This window comes from Physeter macrocephalus, chromosome 6, assembly GCF_002837175.3.
Source record: "Physeter macrocephalus isolate SW-GA chromosome 6, ASM283717v5, whole genome shotgun sequence".
NCBI lineage: Eukaryota > Metazoa > Chordata > Mammalia > Artiodactyla > Physeteridae > Physeter > Physeter macrocephalus.
In genome coordinates, this window is record NC_041219.1 from 42,275,302 (window position 1) to 42,289,966 (window position 14,665).

The window sequence follows — 14,665 nt, forward strand, 5'->3', positions numbered from 1 at the left end:
ATGATATCTACCAAAACAAATGGCAGAAAGAAACTTCCTCTCCAGGGACATTGCTAGCAATAAAGACGATAAAGCCTGGAGCTGCCACAGTCACCACCTGGAGCCTAAGAATAAAGCCAACTCAGAAGAAAGCACCAAAGAGAGATGTCAAGAGACAAACTTGAGTCCCTCCCTGGATCCAACCACACCTGAAGGTACTGGGCATTTCAATAATGCCAGCCAATAAATTCTCCTTTTCTGGTAAACTACTTTGAACTGGGTTTCTGTCACGTACAACTAAGAACATCCTGACCAGTACTAAAGAACAAGAGGGAAATACATTCTTGAGGCTCTTAAATACCTAGCTGAGAAGCCTAATGTCAGGCAAGGTGTCCCAGAAGGGCCATCCCATACCTTTTGGTGAAACTCATTGCCAGTCTTTTTGGTGAGCAGGATAGGGGCTGAGGAGAAGGTCATGATGCTAGTTTTTTATTATTTGCGTTTACCTTTTGGGAATTTATTCAACAACTCTGTCTCAAGAGAGCATAATATGGTGAAAACATCACTGAACCAAGAGTCCAATAACCTGGTTTCTAATCCTAATCTGATCACTAACTGACAGTGGGGGCTGAGACAAATCACCTTGCTCCTCCCAGTCTCAATCTGTAAGTATGTAAAGTGAGCAGAATAATTATATCATCTTCAAGCACCTGTCCAATTCTGGAATGGAAAGCCCACTAGTTAAGACGTTCTTAATCTTTGATGGGATCAAAACCCCAGAAAAATACACATGTGCACAAACACATAATTTTGCATAGAGTCTCATGGGTTTCACAACTCTAGAAGCCATGCTATATCTGTAACCTCTCTGCTCTACAGAAACTAGGACACTAGCTTCTGCTTGGACTCCTCTGGTGACAGGGAGCTCACTACCTTAAAAAGTAGCCCAACGTAACTGAACTGCTCTGGAAAAATTAATTCGTCTTCATATTGAACCAAGATCTGCACACTGTAACTTCCACCCATTGGTCTAAATTTTCCAGAGCAAAACAGAAAAAAAAATTTCTCTCGTGTGTGTAGCATCTCTTCATTTCTCTGAAGACTGTTTCTAACTTTTAAATGCAAATAATTTATGGGGAGAAATGCAGATGATGTGCCATGCAAATTATTTTACAGTGCATTGTTATAAAGATATATTCTGCCACCTCACCCTAAATATGCCAAACACCCAAATGTAGACGCTAAATTCCAGACAGGCACCACTGCTATTAATCTGCATGGTCTAGGTTTTGCGAAGACAGGAATTACTGTATAAAAATATCCTGAAGGAAATAGCAAAGTCTTTTGGAAAGAGCACTTCACTAAGAATCAGAAGACTTGGGAGTAGTATCTATCTCCCATTCCAACTACCTGTGTATCCTTGGGCAAATCATTTAACCCCTCCCTCTGAGCCTGCTTCTCACCTGTAAAATAAATGTGACAAAACCTACCTCACAGGGATGCAGTGAGAATCAAATGCCACCGTGTTCGTAAAGCTTCTAGCCCAAGCCCGGCACAGAGCAAATTCTCACTTCAGGCTAGCTCCCGAGCTCAGCAAGCCCAGCGTCTCATTCGATGCGCTCGGCGCTCTTGCACCAACGGGATTCCCCTTCCCAAGCGGAGTCTGCGCTCTGGGCTCGACTGAGGCTCCCTGGCCGCTCGCGCTTTTCTCTCCTTCTCCAAGATGGCGGCGGTCGGCGGCGCTGAGGCGGGATCCGAGCGAGCCTAGTGAAGGTAGCGGCGAGCGGAGCCCCCACGAGGCCGAGCTGGGCCCCCACCCCCAGGCGGCAGTGGCCCCGCCCCGCCACCACCCGCCGCCTCGGGCCGCGACACCGCTCTGAGGGCGCCCGGGGCCCGTCGCGGCCTAGCCCAGGGGCCGAGCCGGGGACTGGAGTAGCGGCCGCAGTCCGCCCCCGGGAAGGGGCTGGAGCGGGTCGAAGGAGGAAGGCGGGCGGGAGCTGTTCAAATGGGGAAGGCGGGAAAGTGCGGGCCGGGAGGGGGCGTGCGGCCGCCCCGGGGGCCCGCGGGCCGAGGCCGCCCCTCCCCCTGCCCGGCAGTCTCCGCCCTCGGGGGCGCCGGGAGCCGCCGGGACGCGGGAACCCGAGTCGGGGCCGCCTGGCTCAGGACCCGGGACGCAGGGTCCCTGGGCTGTCAAGGGGCGAGGGGGCCGGATGACGGGAGGGCCGGGGCCGCGGCTGGCAGGAGAGGATGCAAGGAGCTTTCTTCTTTTCCTCTTCGCATAGCTTTATTGAACTAGCTGTTGCTGCAGAACTGCCGGGAGAATCCCATTGGTTTGCCGTGGGGACCACAAAGACGGTGGTCCTTGGGGCTCTTTGTAGCAGTAACCCGGTGTGGTGTGTACTCTTCGCGTGCGACCCAGTTTGAACGTACCTTCCGAGTGGGCTCTTCTCCATCCAGGCCCATTTCCCCCCAAAGCTGGTACTTGCAGATTTCACTTTATTTTCTATCGGGCAGAAGAGGAGAACAGTTTATCTCCCTGCTTCCTGATGGCTAAGTTGGTGGCTGACTATATTCCCCCATAGCAGAATAAATAAAAAACTGAATCCAAAGTAGAGCCCGTTGATTGGACAAGGCTTGTCAAAATTTGTACCGCTGGTCTTTTGGGAATGTGTGTTGTCAGCCGCTCTGTGAGGTCGTCGTGGTTCCGCTCAATTGCACTACAGTGAGAGGATTCAGTCCCCATCCCAGGCTGTCGGGATCTCTGCAGTTCCCAGAGCTGGCAGGGGCTGTGAGTGCTGCATAGGTAGGTTCGTGGAGAAGGGAGTGGCGAGAATTCGGAGTCGCTGGGTTCTGAGATTGGAGGAGATCTCGACGAAAATGAGAAGACATCCCCTGCTCCTATCCTAGAAGTAACAACAACGACAACAATTCAGAAACTGGCAACAGCTGGATGTGCATCTTCCTTGTCCTGCACTGGCAATTTGAGTTCCTGAAAGAAGTGCTGGAAGAAGAGAACACGGAATCTTGAGCAAGGCTGTCCTCCTGGACTGGACCTGGGTCTCAGGATTTTGCTTACTGCCCCGTTTCCGAGGCTTACTTTGTCTTTTTCAATACACACTTACATTTTGGGATGAAGAGGCTTGTTAGTGATTGCTGGGGCTCAGGTGACCTCAAAAAATCACCTTCTGAAACTTTTTTTTTTTTTTCAGTATTTGTAATTTGGACCTTCAAAATAGCAAAAGTACTGTGTCTGGTGATTTTCAGTTTTTCCCTGATTCCTTTGATAATTCTAAAAGCAAAGCCTGAACAGCACGCATGTACTTATCTACAAGTGGAAGAGCAGCTCTGCCTCTCCTTTTTCATCTCCTGAAGAAAAGTCCCACAAGAGCCATTTGATAATTTGCACCTTTCAAAAGTACACATTTTTTATGACGGCATATTTCTTACTTCCATAAACAGCTTTAAGTAATGAACTTTTACTTCTGTTGTCATTTGTTAGCCCACTGAGAGGAACATAATTGTAAAATTATCCCTGCCTCTTGAAGTTGACAACATTGGATTCTGTAAACTCCAAAATTTGTGGAATTCGGGAGAATGAGCTTTAGCACCTGTTTTACATTTGCCAACATTTAATGTAATTATGGCTTCTGGTTTCTAATGTGAATATCAAACCTAATATTTTTCATTTTCGTTAATCCTGACAATCTGCCGCCTAACCCTGGACTCTGGATTTATCGTGGATAATATTCAAGACCTGGAAAGAATATCACAGGAGTCGTCTGATCTTATATAAATGTTGCCCTAACTCTGCCTTTCTTCCACACTGTTGCTTGAGACTTCTTTATCTGGTTTCATCTTTCTTCTATGAGTCAGCAACCAAAACTAACCTCTGGGCTGCAATAATATCCTGATTTTAAAGAACCCAGAAGTTCAGGGTCCATCAGTCTGCCCAGGCTATGATAGTCCATTGTGTCTAAATTTAGTTTTTTTAAGCTCTTGGCTGTCCCAGTTCTTTATTGAATTAGACTTGCCTTCAGGCCCTGTTCATTTTTTACTATCGGTTATTTAATCTTGTCATTTATAAAGTGCTCTTCCATGTCTTTGTAAAAATTAAATAGTAGCAGGCCTAATTCTAATATATAATGCTAACAACCAGCACATGTTTTCTGTGCTGCTCTGTGCCTCTGAGGATCAGCTCCTAATTTTCTGTTCCCTTTTACAATTTTTTCATCCCCTGGTTGTTTTTCAAAGCAGTCAGTTATGAGACCATGAGCACTTTTTCACAGTCCAGTGACATCATTGTTTTCTTTCTCATACTGTCTTCAGAGGTACTTAACTCCTATTCTGACTGTTCGTTGTTCGGCTCTGTTTTATGTTAGTTTTGATGTTACCAAAGGGAAGGCCTGGTTATAAGTCTCAGGACCTGCCTTTGCTTCACAGAGAAGAGCATTTTGTTGTTGACAACAGATTGGTGGACACATTGATGATGTTGAATATTTAAGATTTTTTGCCCATTATTTCTCAAACGTTCTTTGCCAAACTCCATTTGTCATGGAAAACATTTAAGCTGAGGTCTCAAGATGTGGTATTTCTTGGCATTATCGGCCTATGAAGATTAATGGGATCCATATACTCTTCTAATAAGCTCACTACTTTAATGCTAGTGAGTGGATATACTATTTTTAAATGAATGGATATAATTCCCTATGATGATCCCCCTCCCCTAACCCCTTGTGGAGTTGCACCACTTGGGTGGACAGGGGATGACAGTAATTTCTATTTGAGAAAGTTTAATGCCTAATGCTGGAACATGAAAAACTGGCTATATTAAGTATCTTGCCTCCTCGTAGTTTCTACATGAGACCTGACCTCATATCCCCTTCATTTCCTGTGAAAAGCCCTTTGAGTAAATAGTTCTCCAATTACCTGTAAAATAACCCAGTTCATTTCTTCACTCTTACCTTGACCAAGTTCATTCTTCATTCCACTTCTTAGGGAAGTGGAGAAATGCTTTTTTATGTTTCTGAATCTCACTTGTAAATCATTCTTGGTAATACTTCTCTTTCTGTTTTCAACTTAGGCATTATCTGTGCATTGTTATCTTATCTGACTTGTGCAAGTAGGTCTTTTTTCTTTTGGTTTATTTTAAATGTAACTCTTCGGAAAGTTTCCCTTGTTAATTCATCTTTTCTTTCCCAAAAGTTACATACTTCACTATTACCCATACCTTCCTGAAGGGACTGGCAATGTCTCATTGAAGTGTCCTTCGGCATTTCTAAACCCCACTATAGTGATGAAGGTGAAATAAAATTTAAGTAAATAACCAGTCAGATCAACTTTTAAGCATTTCACTAACTGAATGAGGACATTTTCAATATATTTAGTATATAATTTTTAAATTTCCTGCAAAAACTTCCTGCGGGAATTGTGACATTGCCTGTCCTAAAACTATTTGAAGAACTTTACCTTCAAGTGCAGTTTATGGCTTGTCATCTTCAAAGTCAAAATGGATGTATAAACTTGAATGCCAAAAAAGTAATTTTAACAAATTTAAGACAGTATTTAGAACATTTAAATTTTAGTAGTTCTTCAAATCAGTGAAAATCTTAATAATGATAAAAATTTCATCACTAGTGGATAAATGACAATTCCTCCGTCTTTTCACCTATAGCCTTTAAGAAAGGCTTGATAGCATTGAAAGCGGTTCTGTGGGCAACTAATATAAGAAGCGTGCCTACTTTTACACTTCTCTGATTTTGAGCAAATTCAGAGAGCCCAACAAAATGCATACGAGAAAATTATGCTCTCAAGATCTTTAATATCACTATCATGTTCTCATCAGTTCTGTTTAAATTGCAATACAATAGATTTTAGCCGTTCACCGATTCAAATGGTAGGATTTCGTGGTCTCAAATGCATGGTATAACCTGTCTTCCTCTGCATCCTGCTTCATCTGTGCATTTTGTAACCGTGATTTAACCTATCCCTCTGACTTAATGTCGGTTTTCACCCTGTCTCAGTGTTGTCAGACCTGTTGGCATGTCAGAAGTTCTCATTAATCTTGAAGTATTTTTTTATATGGGAGGTGTTTTATATACTTCCCCAAACTGTAGCTTTAATTCATGAATCAAATCAAATTAAGCCTAATGCACTTCCTACAGCTTCATCCCTAGTATATTTACAAACAGAAAGAGGAGGTGACAAGACACTCCTTTATTCCTTGCTGCCCTTCCAGTCTGCCCTTGGATCACTACGCATTTCCATCTGGAAGCTTGCTTCTCCACAGTGATTTCGCATTACAGGAGGGTTTTCCTTCTTTGTTTCTCAGACCTGGTCCTGTAGACGGGAAGGAGCCTGGACACAGGGACCCATTCTCAAAGGCCCGGCAGGACCGCCATGGCTTATGATGACTCCGTGAAGAAAGAAGGTATGACCCCTTAACCTGAGAAGCATTCCAAAGGGGGTGTCCTCTTCAATCCTTGCAGCCCATGGACATAGAGACCAGGACTGGCCATCACAGCCTGGACTCCCAAGTGATGATCCAGAGCACTAGTAAAACTCCACGTCATCCCCAGACTGGGCCCATGGAAACGAAAACCAGGACAGGGTTCCAACACAAGAGTCCGAACCATAAGTCTCTGTAGTCTATTGGGGTGATCCCCTGCAGCACTCGTGGTCCTTGCCAGCTCCAGTGTGCAGGAGTCTGAGGATAGGAATCACACAGTGGACACCCACAGAGCAGCACAGCACATGAATCCTTATTCTTTTCAGCCTTACCTCTGCAAGTCGGTGTCCACCTGCCAAATCACAACTAAGAAACCATGTCTAAGGATGCACCTTGGGCCTTTGCATAGCGTGGAAGCATTGTTTCTTCATGTTTGATTCCTGTATTTGCAGCCAAGTCATCAAGACATATTCTTGTCCCCTTGGATCTAGCCCTGTGTTCCAGCGGACTTACCAAATAACATGATTCTAATTTGGAAGTGAAGGGACTGTTGGATTTCATATGTGGCGATTTGGTTGTGACTTACTTGACTTTCTCATTTCCTTTCCCAAATGAACCTGTGCTTCTCAGATTGCTTTGATGGTGATCACAGCTTTGAGGACATAGGGCTAGCTGCTGGCCGAAGCCAACGAGAAAAGAAACGTTCTTACAAAGATTTTTTAAGGGAAGAGGAAGAAATCGCTGCTCAGGTCAGGAATTCTTCCAAGAAGAAGTTAAAGGTAAATTCTAAACATTTGAATTAGGAAAGTTTTAAACTATTTCGTATCATGTTTCCTAGTATTTGAAGAAAGGAGTTTCTTTGAAAAACATTTTAAAAGAAAACTAAACATCATTCACATCTATTTTCACTATTTCCTGTGTTTTACTTTATTTTCCAAAGTCAGAAATCATCAGAAAACAACATTGGTTCCAAACTGCCTTTGCCTCATCATCTTATCCATTGCTCAATTCTTCTTCCTCTTTAATTCTAGGATAGTGAACTTTACTTCTTGGGGACGGACACGCATAAGAAAAAGAGGAAGCACTCCTCTGATGATTACTACTATGGAGGTAAGGATGGGAAGGGGCAACAGGCGGGAGAAACACATCACTGGTTCTTGGAGTCGGGGTAGGGGAAAGGGATCCAGATGTTGCTGACTCAGTGGCCTATTTAACAGGACAGTGGTTCTTGTTCTGAGTGCCGATAAACCAGTGTGAAGGAGGAGAGAGGTGGAGGGCTGGTATTTTGGAGGATTCAGCATAGAAGAACAGTCTTCATTTGTGATACACCAGGTACCAGGTTCCTTCTCCCCTCAATCATCCACTTATCTTGTGCCCATTGCTGTCTAGCATCCCTTTTGCCATATGTAGTCCTGGGCCCTCTGGCCTGCACCTGTGGGTTACTTCTCAATCCAGCGCGTATCCACTCACAAGACCAGTTTTTCTTAGCTATATTATGCACATAGCTGACAAGACTAACTCTTTCCTAGAATGGATTTGTCCTGAGCACAGGAACAAATGATGCTTTGTCTTCAGTGTAATCTAAATTGTAACTACTCGTAATCCTGCAGCTATGGTCCATTCTTCTGGGTATGCTCTCTTTGGTTACTTGTGAAGACTCAGTGAAGAAAAACAACTTGAGTGGCAAGAACTGTCTCCAGGGTCAGAGGCAGAATCTACCAAGCCAAGAAGCACATGGGCATCATCTCTGAATGTTTGGAATCAGTTGAAGGGCCTCCCCTCCAATCATTCCTGTTAGCCTCTTCCTCATCTTAGTTGGGTGTTTGTGGTGAGAGAGGAAACTTGCTGGAAGTTGCTTTGTCAAATGGACAATTACTTCTCTTGATTATTTCTAGATATTTCGTCTTTGGAGTCGTCACAGAAGAAAAAGAAAAAGTCTAGCCCACAATCTGCTGATACAGCTATGGACCTGTTGAAAGCGATCACTTCCCCTCTGGCAACAGGCACCAAGCCTTCCAAAAAGACAGGAGAAAAGTCCTCCAGTTCTTCAAGCCATTCAGAGAGTAAAAAGGAACACCACAGGAAGAAAGTCAGCGGAAGCAGTGGGGAGCTGTCCCTGGAGGATGGTGGTTCCCACAAATCCAAAAAAATGAAACCGCTCTATGTGAACACAGAGACACTGACCCTTCGTGAGCCTGATGGGTTAAAGATGAAACTTATTCTCTCACCAAAGGAGAAGGGAAGCAGCTCAGTTGATGAGGAGTCTTTTCAGTACCCCTCTCAACAAGCGACTGTGAAAAAATCCTCTAAGAAGTCAGCTCGGGATGAGCAAGGTGCTTTACTCCTAGGACATGAGTTACAGAGCTTTCTGAAAACAGCCCGGAAGAAGCACAAGTCATCCTCAGACTCACGTTCGTCTCCTGGCCCTGAAGGCTGTGGGTCTGATGCCTCCCAGTTCCCAGAATCCCACAGTGCTAACCTTGATCTTTCAGGGCTTGAACCTATTCTAGTAGAATCAGACTCCTCGTCTGGCGGGGAGCTAGAGGCTGGGGAGTTAGTGATCGATGATTCTTACCGGGAAATCAAGAAGAAAAAGAAGTCAAAGAAGAGCAAGAAGAAGAAGGACAAGGAGAAGCATAAAGAGAAGCGACACTCCAAGTCCAAGAGAAGTTCGGGACTTCCCGCTGCAGCAGTGGGAGAGGTCCCAGCGCCGCCCGGCCCTCCTCCCAGCGTCCCGTACACTGGAGCAGCCGCCCCTCCTCCACCGCTTCCTGGCCTCCACACAGATGGGCACAGTGAGAAAAAAAAGAAGAGAGAGGAGAAGGACAAAGAGAGGGACAGAGGAGAAAAGGTAAGGCATTTTTTAAAGTATGACACGGGGTAAGAGGTGAAGCAGGTTTTTCCGTAGTAAGTGGACTTGGAATTAAGCAGATGAACCTCTGGGAATGTAGCAGGGTAAACCTGCTGGAATTATATCAAGTAGAAAATATTACCCATGGTACAAAAATAGGAGCGACCTTAATTATTCGTGGGTTTTCTTGATAGAGTCGTTCTCCCACCGTGCCAGACATAGGTTTAGAAATACAGAGGCTTATTCTCACTGGCCCTTAAAATTCACAGAAGGAGCCAAACCCAATTTCTTTCACTCAGCAGCGCTGTCTGGCTGAGGCAGTTGAGAGATATAAAAACGTATTCATTCTGTGAGTTCATTGTGAAAATTAGATTTTCAAAATTAGGATGATGAAAAAAAAAATTACAATGATGACCAATTAACAAAATAAGCTAATGGCTTCCCACTAACTGGTGTTAGCTACTTTCTGGTATTCTTTCTAGTGTCAAAGGTGTGTGCTCTCACCAGCTGAGTGCTTACTGTGTGCCAAGCCCGGTGCTACCATAGGAGTTAAGAGGTGGAAAGAGGAGCAGGAGGACACAGCTCTTGACCTCAGTGAGCTCACTGTTTGTTGAGGAGACAGGAATGAGAAATCAGCCGCCTTGGTTTGATTTCTTTCTCACAACTCAAGAAATTTTCTAGCAGTTGTGCTACAGTACAGGGGCTGATGACTGTGTCATGACAGGTTTCCTTTAAAAGACAAACTTTTTCCCCAGATTACCAAAGTAATATATTATTTTTCTAGAAATTTAGAAATTCAGAATAGTAGAAAGAAAAAAAATCATAGTTTTGCCACCTAAGGACAACCATTTTCTTCCTTTGCTCTGCAAAGTTAAATGTCAGGTAAAATCTGAAAGAAAGGCAGCTAAGAAAGAGAAAAGCACGTATATTAAGAATATGGTCTTGGCGATTTCATTTCAGTCTATAATTGAGGCACAAGTGATTTTCTCCACTAGTAGGGGTGCCTTTTAAGCAAGTATACGGATCAGAAAGAAAAAGCTGTATCTTTTTTTTTTTTTTAACTGTACCTTCTGAGCTAAGAATCAGTGTGAGCATCAAGAACTGAACAGTCCAGTACTAGGGTGGGTTTTATTCATTGTTTATTCCAAAATTGTTTCATGAACTAGTACGTATCCTGTGTAAGAGTCTGTTAATTCCAAGAATTTCTATTCTAGTGATACATGATAATGCCGTAAACTAATCTTACAGTGCTAAACGTGAGGAGGGCAGGGTGGTCAGAGAAAGCTCTAAAGAAGAAAAAGGTTATCAGCAGAGGGGAACACATGGAGGCAGAGAGGTTTAGGAAGCAGCATAGCAAAACAGCTGAACTCTAGTGCTATGTTTCCAACTGTCTGATAAATATTTCTTCCTGGAAGCCTTGGCTACCTCAGAGCCATGTGTCACTAATGGAGCTCATCATCCAGACCCTTAAACATGCATCTCCTCCTCCATCTCCTTCTGTAGTCCGCGTGTCCTACCAGTCAATCCAAGCTAAAAACTATACGCTGATTATTTTTCTCAGTACTTCATTATGAAATTTTTCAAACAAAAAGCATTGAAAGAATTGTACATGGGCTTCCCTGGTGGCGCAGTGGTTGAGAGTCCACCTGCCGATGCAGGGGACATGGGTTCGTGCCCCGGTCCGGGAGGATCCCACATGCCGCAGAGCGGCTGGGCCCGTGAGCCACGGCCACTGAGGCTGCGCGTCCGGAGCCTGTGCTCCGCAGCGGGAGAGGCCACAGCAGTGAGAGGCCCGCGTACCGCAAAAAAAAAAAAAAAAAAAAAGAACTGTACAGTGAATACCGTATGCCACCCATTGAGATTCTTCATTTAACATTTTGCTGTTTGCTTTATCATCCATCCATCCATCCATCTTATCTTTGTTAACGTATCTTAAAGTAAGTTGTAGGTATCCTATACACACCCCTAAACACTTCAGCTTGCATATCATCAACTTAAGCTCAATATTTGTTTTCTGGGCTTTTTTTAGGTAAAATTCACATATGGTAAAATGCACAGATGTTAAGTATACACCTGATGAGTTTTGATAGGTTCACACACCCGTGTGACCAAACCTCTATCAAGATACAGATATTACCCTCATCACAGATACCCAGTGTTGTTTCTCATACCCTTTCTCAGTCAATCCCCACCCCTAAAACCAACCACTGTTCTGATTTTTTTCCAACCTTATGGTTCACTTTTACATTTCCCTGCCCACACCCTCCACTATTTCCACTCAACTGTTGAGCCTGATACTCTTCCTCTTTAATAACTTCCACACCTTTATGCCTCTATCACCACTGCCTCATCCCTCCCAGTACTTAATATAGTAATAAACGGCCCCCTTTCCATTTCTTCCCCTGTGCAATTCATCTTACTCTGATGCCGGAATGAACTTAAGGACCACTTTGATGATGACAGTTGTCTGTTCAACATCCTCAGTGGATCCTTACTGCCTTTATGATAGACCCATAAGCTCCAGGAGGACCGGGATCATGTCTGTCTTGCTGTCTACTCTGTCCCTGGTACATAACCCACAGTCTGGCCCATCGTAGAAAGTCAGTAAATACTTCTTGAATGAATAAATATCAAAGTCCAAACCCTTGGCCAAGCATTCATAATTGTGATTCAGCCCGAAACTTCCCTTTTCAGCCTTACCCCCTATTAGTCTGCTTTGCATGCGCCGTGTGGGAACCAGACTTGTTCCTTACCGTCTTAGCTCCACTCCTTGGATGGTATTTTGCGGTGACCTTCTTCCCCTTGTTTTTTCTCCTCCACACATTGAAGCCCTGCCTTCCCTTCAAAATGCAATCAAATGCCACCTCCTCTAAGACATCCTGACTCTCCAGTTATAATTAACTTCTGAATTCCCATAACACCCTTGCTATGGGAAGTTACTGCACTTGTTTTCTTCCTTATATTGGATTCATCTTTGTATATATTCGTTTTCCCCTACTGAAGGCTCCTTGAGGGCATTTTAGCTTAGCTCCTTAGTGAATCCTAGCCGCTTTAACGTTATTACCTTCAACTCCTCAGTCTCCTTGGTAAGCATTTTGTGACACATGTCAAATGAATGAATATGTGGATGAAAACATAGCATCGAAAAGGTAGGTTGTAAACAAATGGTAAAGAATCTTCAATGCCAAAGTAAGGGATTTGGCCATGGGCACTTTGGGATTATGAGCAGAGTTTAAATATGCTGTAACTGATAATTTAAGAAGAAAATGATGAAGCTATACCCGGTGACTTAGACCGAGGAGAGACTTGTGGCAGATCACCCAGGAGGTTATTATAGTCGGAAGTCAGTAATGAAAGCCTGATAGAAATAAAATTGAAGAGACAGATTCAAGGAAGCCTCTGAAGAAAAAACTGACAAGATCTGGCAGCTGGGCTTGGCTCTGGGGAGCCAGAAACATAAATGAGTATGTAGATGTCCCTTAAGGTTTTGAACCTGGGTGCCTTGCAAGATAAAATTATAATCTCCTCAAGGGTAGGGACTTATTTATAATTCCCCCATGCAGGTAGCAGTTGCTAGTGAAAAATGAATTTCAGTTTATAGCAAAAAATCTTACTATGAATCAGTATTTGACTGTGACGGTCCAAACCTGAAACCTGATACTTTGAATGCAATCATTTATTTAGCCAACAGATTATTTATGGGACATACACCATGTTTTTTAAACCTGACCTGTGCCTGAAAATTTCCATGGAGCTTTAAAAAAAATCCTTTCCAAAAGAATAAAGAAAGAAAGAAAATTTTTAAATCCTGGGTTTTGTTTCAGTATAAAAAAAGAACTATCTGAGGGAATTCCCTGGCAGTCCAGTGGTTAGGACTCTGCACTTCCGCTGCAAGGGGCACGGGTTCAGTCCCTGGCTGGGGAACTAAGATCCTGCAATCCAAGCAGTGCGGCCACAAAAAAAAAAATAGTATCTGAAAGTCCACCTAGAGATAGAAAGGAAGTTTTCAGGAAAAGCGTTCCCTCGGCCTGCAGTGAGCACACACAGAGAGCCCACTGGTGGAAATGCAGGAGGCCTCTGTGTGCCCTTTCTGCCCTAGGATCTGTGACCAAGACTGCTATGAAAATAGAGAAGCAAGAGAATGGCTGGTTTGGGAGAAGAAGAAAAGTTAGGTTTAGATTCCAAGATATAAGCATCTAGAGATTCAGCATAGCTAAGTGGTTAAGAGCGTGGCTATGGAGCCAGACCCCTTGGGCTCCATTCCTGGCTCTACCACTTCGAAGCTATGTGATGTTGGACAAGTTGCATGACTTCTCCATCTACAAGTGGGGATGATGATAGACCTACCTGGTAGGGTTGTTAAGGGTTCAGTGAGGTAATACATGGAAAGGTGTTCACGGCCTCAGTGTGCCAAGGCCCCCTGGGGCACCACAGCAGACTCACAGTGGCACCACTAGATTTTTTCAACATTAAAATTTCAGGAGAAACAGTCATACTTGCCATCTGTCAGGTACCTTATGAACTACTAGCACAAAGTAATTCACAGTTTCAACGTCTTTTTATGTTCCATTCCTTTCAGTGATTGCTGTGATAAAAAGCACGTACCACGTGAAGACCCACACGGGAACCATGAACCAACAAAGTTTGGGAGCCTTGGCTTTGCACAGTGTTCAGCACATAAGCTAAATAACATTCAATACAAGTTAGTTGTTACAGTCATCATCTCAGTAGACTTTCCAGGGAGCAGTGGAAATGCGAGACCTAGAGTTCAGTGGACCACCTGAAACCAGGGTTAGAAGTTGGGTGTTCACAGGCAGTAAATGAAACGTGTGAGTGGATGGGAGGTCATACAGCCCGGAGTGGAATCGTGTAGCACACACACGAGGGCACTGGACGGGGAAGAGGGGCCGTGGTGCTGGAGGAGACGCTGAGAGGGCTTAGCATCACAGGGGGAGGAAGACAGTTTCAAGAACAGATTGGTCTCACGCTTGAGAAGACAGGAGTTCAGGTGTAGTGGGGAGAATGGAAGCCAGGTTGGCAGAGTTCACACGAGAGTGAGAAGCGAAGGCAGCGGCAGCGGTGGGGGACTCTTCCTGGAGAATTTTGACTGATACAAAGAAGGGGGATTGGACTATCTCCCTTGTGAATGGTGACACTTTCAGTGTGGAGTTTCATTTAGGGAGTGTTTTTTTAGCTTTTCTGTTTGCCTGTTTGTTTCTGTGTTGTTGAATCGTGCTTTCCAGGAGCAGAGATAAATCATATGGTGATACCTTGATGCATCGTTTCCCCTTTAAGACCATCCTGTTGGAGTGGGGATCTTTTGGTTTATATTGGAGGAGCAGGATATGGTAACATTTCAGAAATACCTTACTTTTGGTTTTACTAAATCA

The 14,665-nt window shown here is 44.0% G+C and overlaps 2 protein-coding genes across 7 annotated transcripts in view; both read left to right on the top strand.

Annotated features, from left to right (window-relative positions):
* ISX (intestine specific homeobox) overlaps window positions 1-1,859 on the top strand; it is a 166,998-nt gene extending 165,139 nt beyond the window's left edge. Inside the window, 1 exon segment of the mRNA XM_055085703.1 lies at window positions 1,703-1,859. Within this exon segment, the coding sequence (XP_054941678.1) occupies window positions 1,703-1,859 (157 nt within the window).
* HMGXB4 (HMG-box containing 4) overlaps window positions 1,660-14,665 on the top strand; it is a 30,733-nt gene continuing 17,727 nt past the window's right edge. For 3 of the 6 annotated variants that reach the window (XM_028490585.2, XM_028490587.2, XM_007114982.3), the window contains exons 1-5: window positions 1,661-1,752; window positions 6,308-6,406; window positions 7,055-7,203; window positions 7,456-7,534; window positions 8,320-9,275. In XM_028490585.2, the coding sequence (XP_028346386.1) occupies window positions 6,376-6,406; window positions 7,055-7,203; window positions 7,456-7,534; window positions 8,320-9,275 (1,215 nt within the window). In that variant the 5' untranslated portion in view covers window positions 1,661-1,752; window positions 6,308-6,375. Of the gene's footprint in view, window positions 1,753-2,314; window positions 2,458-6,307; window positions 6,407-7,054; window positions 7,204-7,453; window positions 7,535-7,641; window positions 7,757-8,319; window positions 9,276-14,665 lie in introns of those variants that run through there. The other 3 variants (XM_028490586.2, XM_028490589.2, XM_028490588.2) reach the window with 3 other exon arrangements.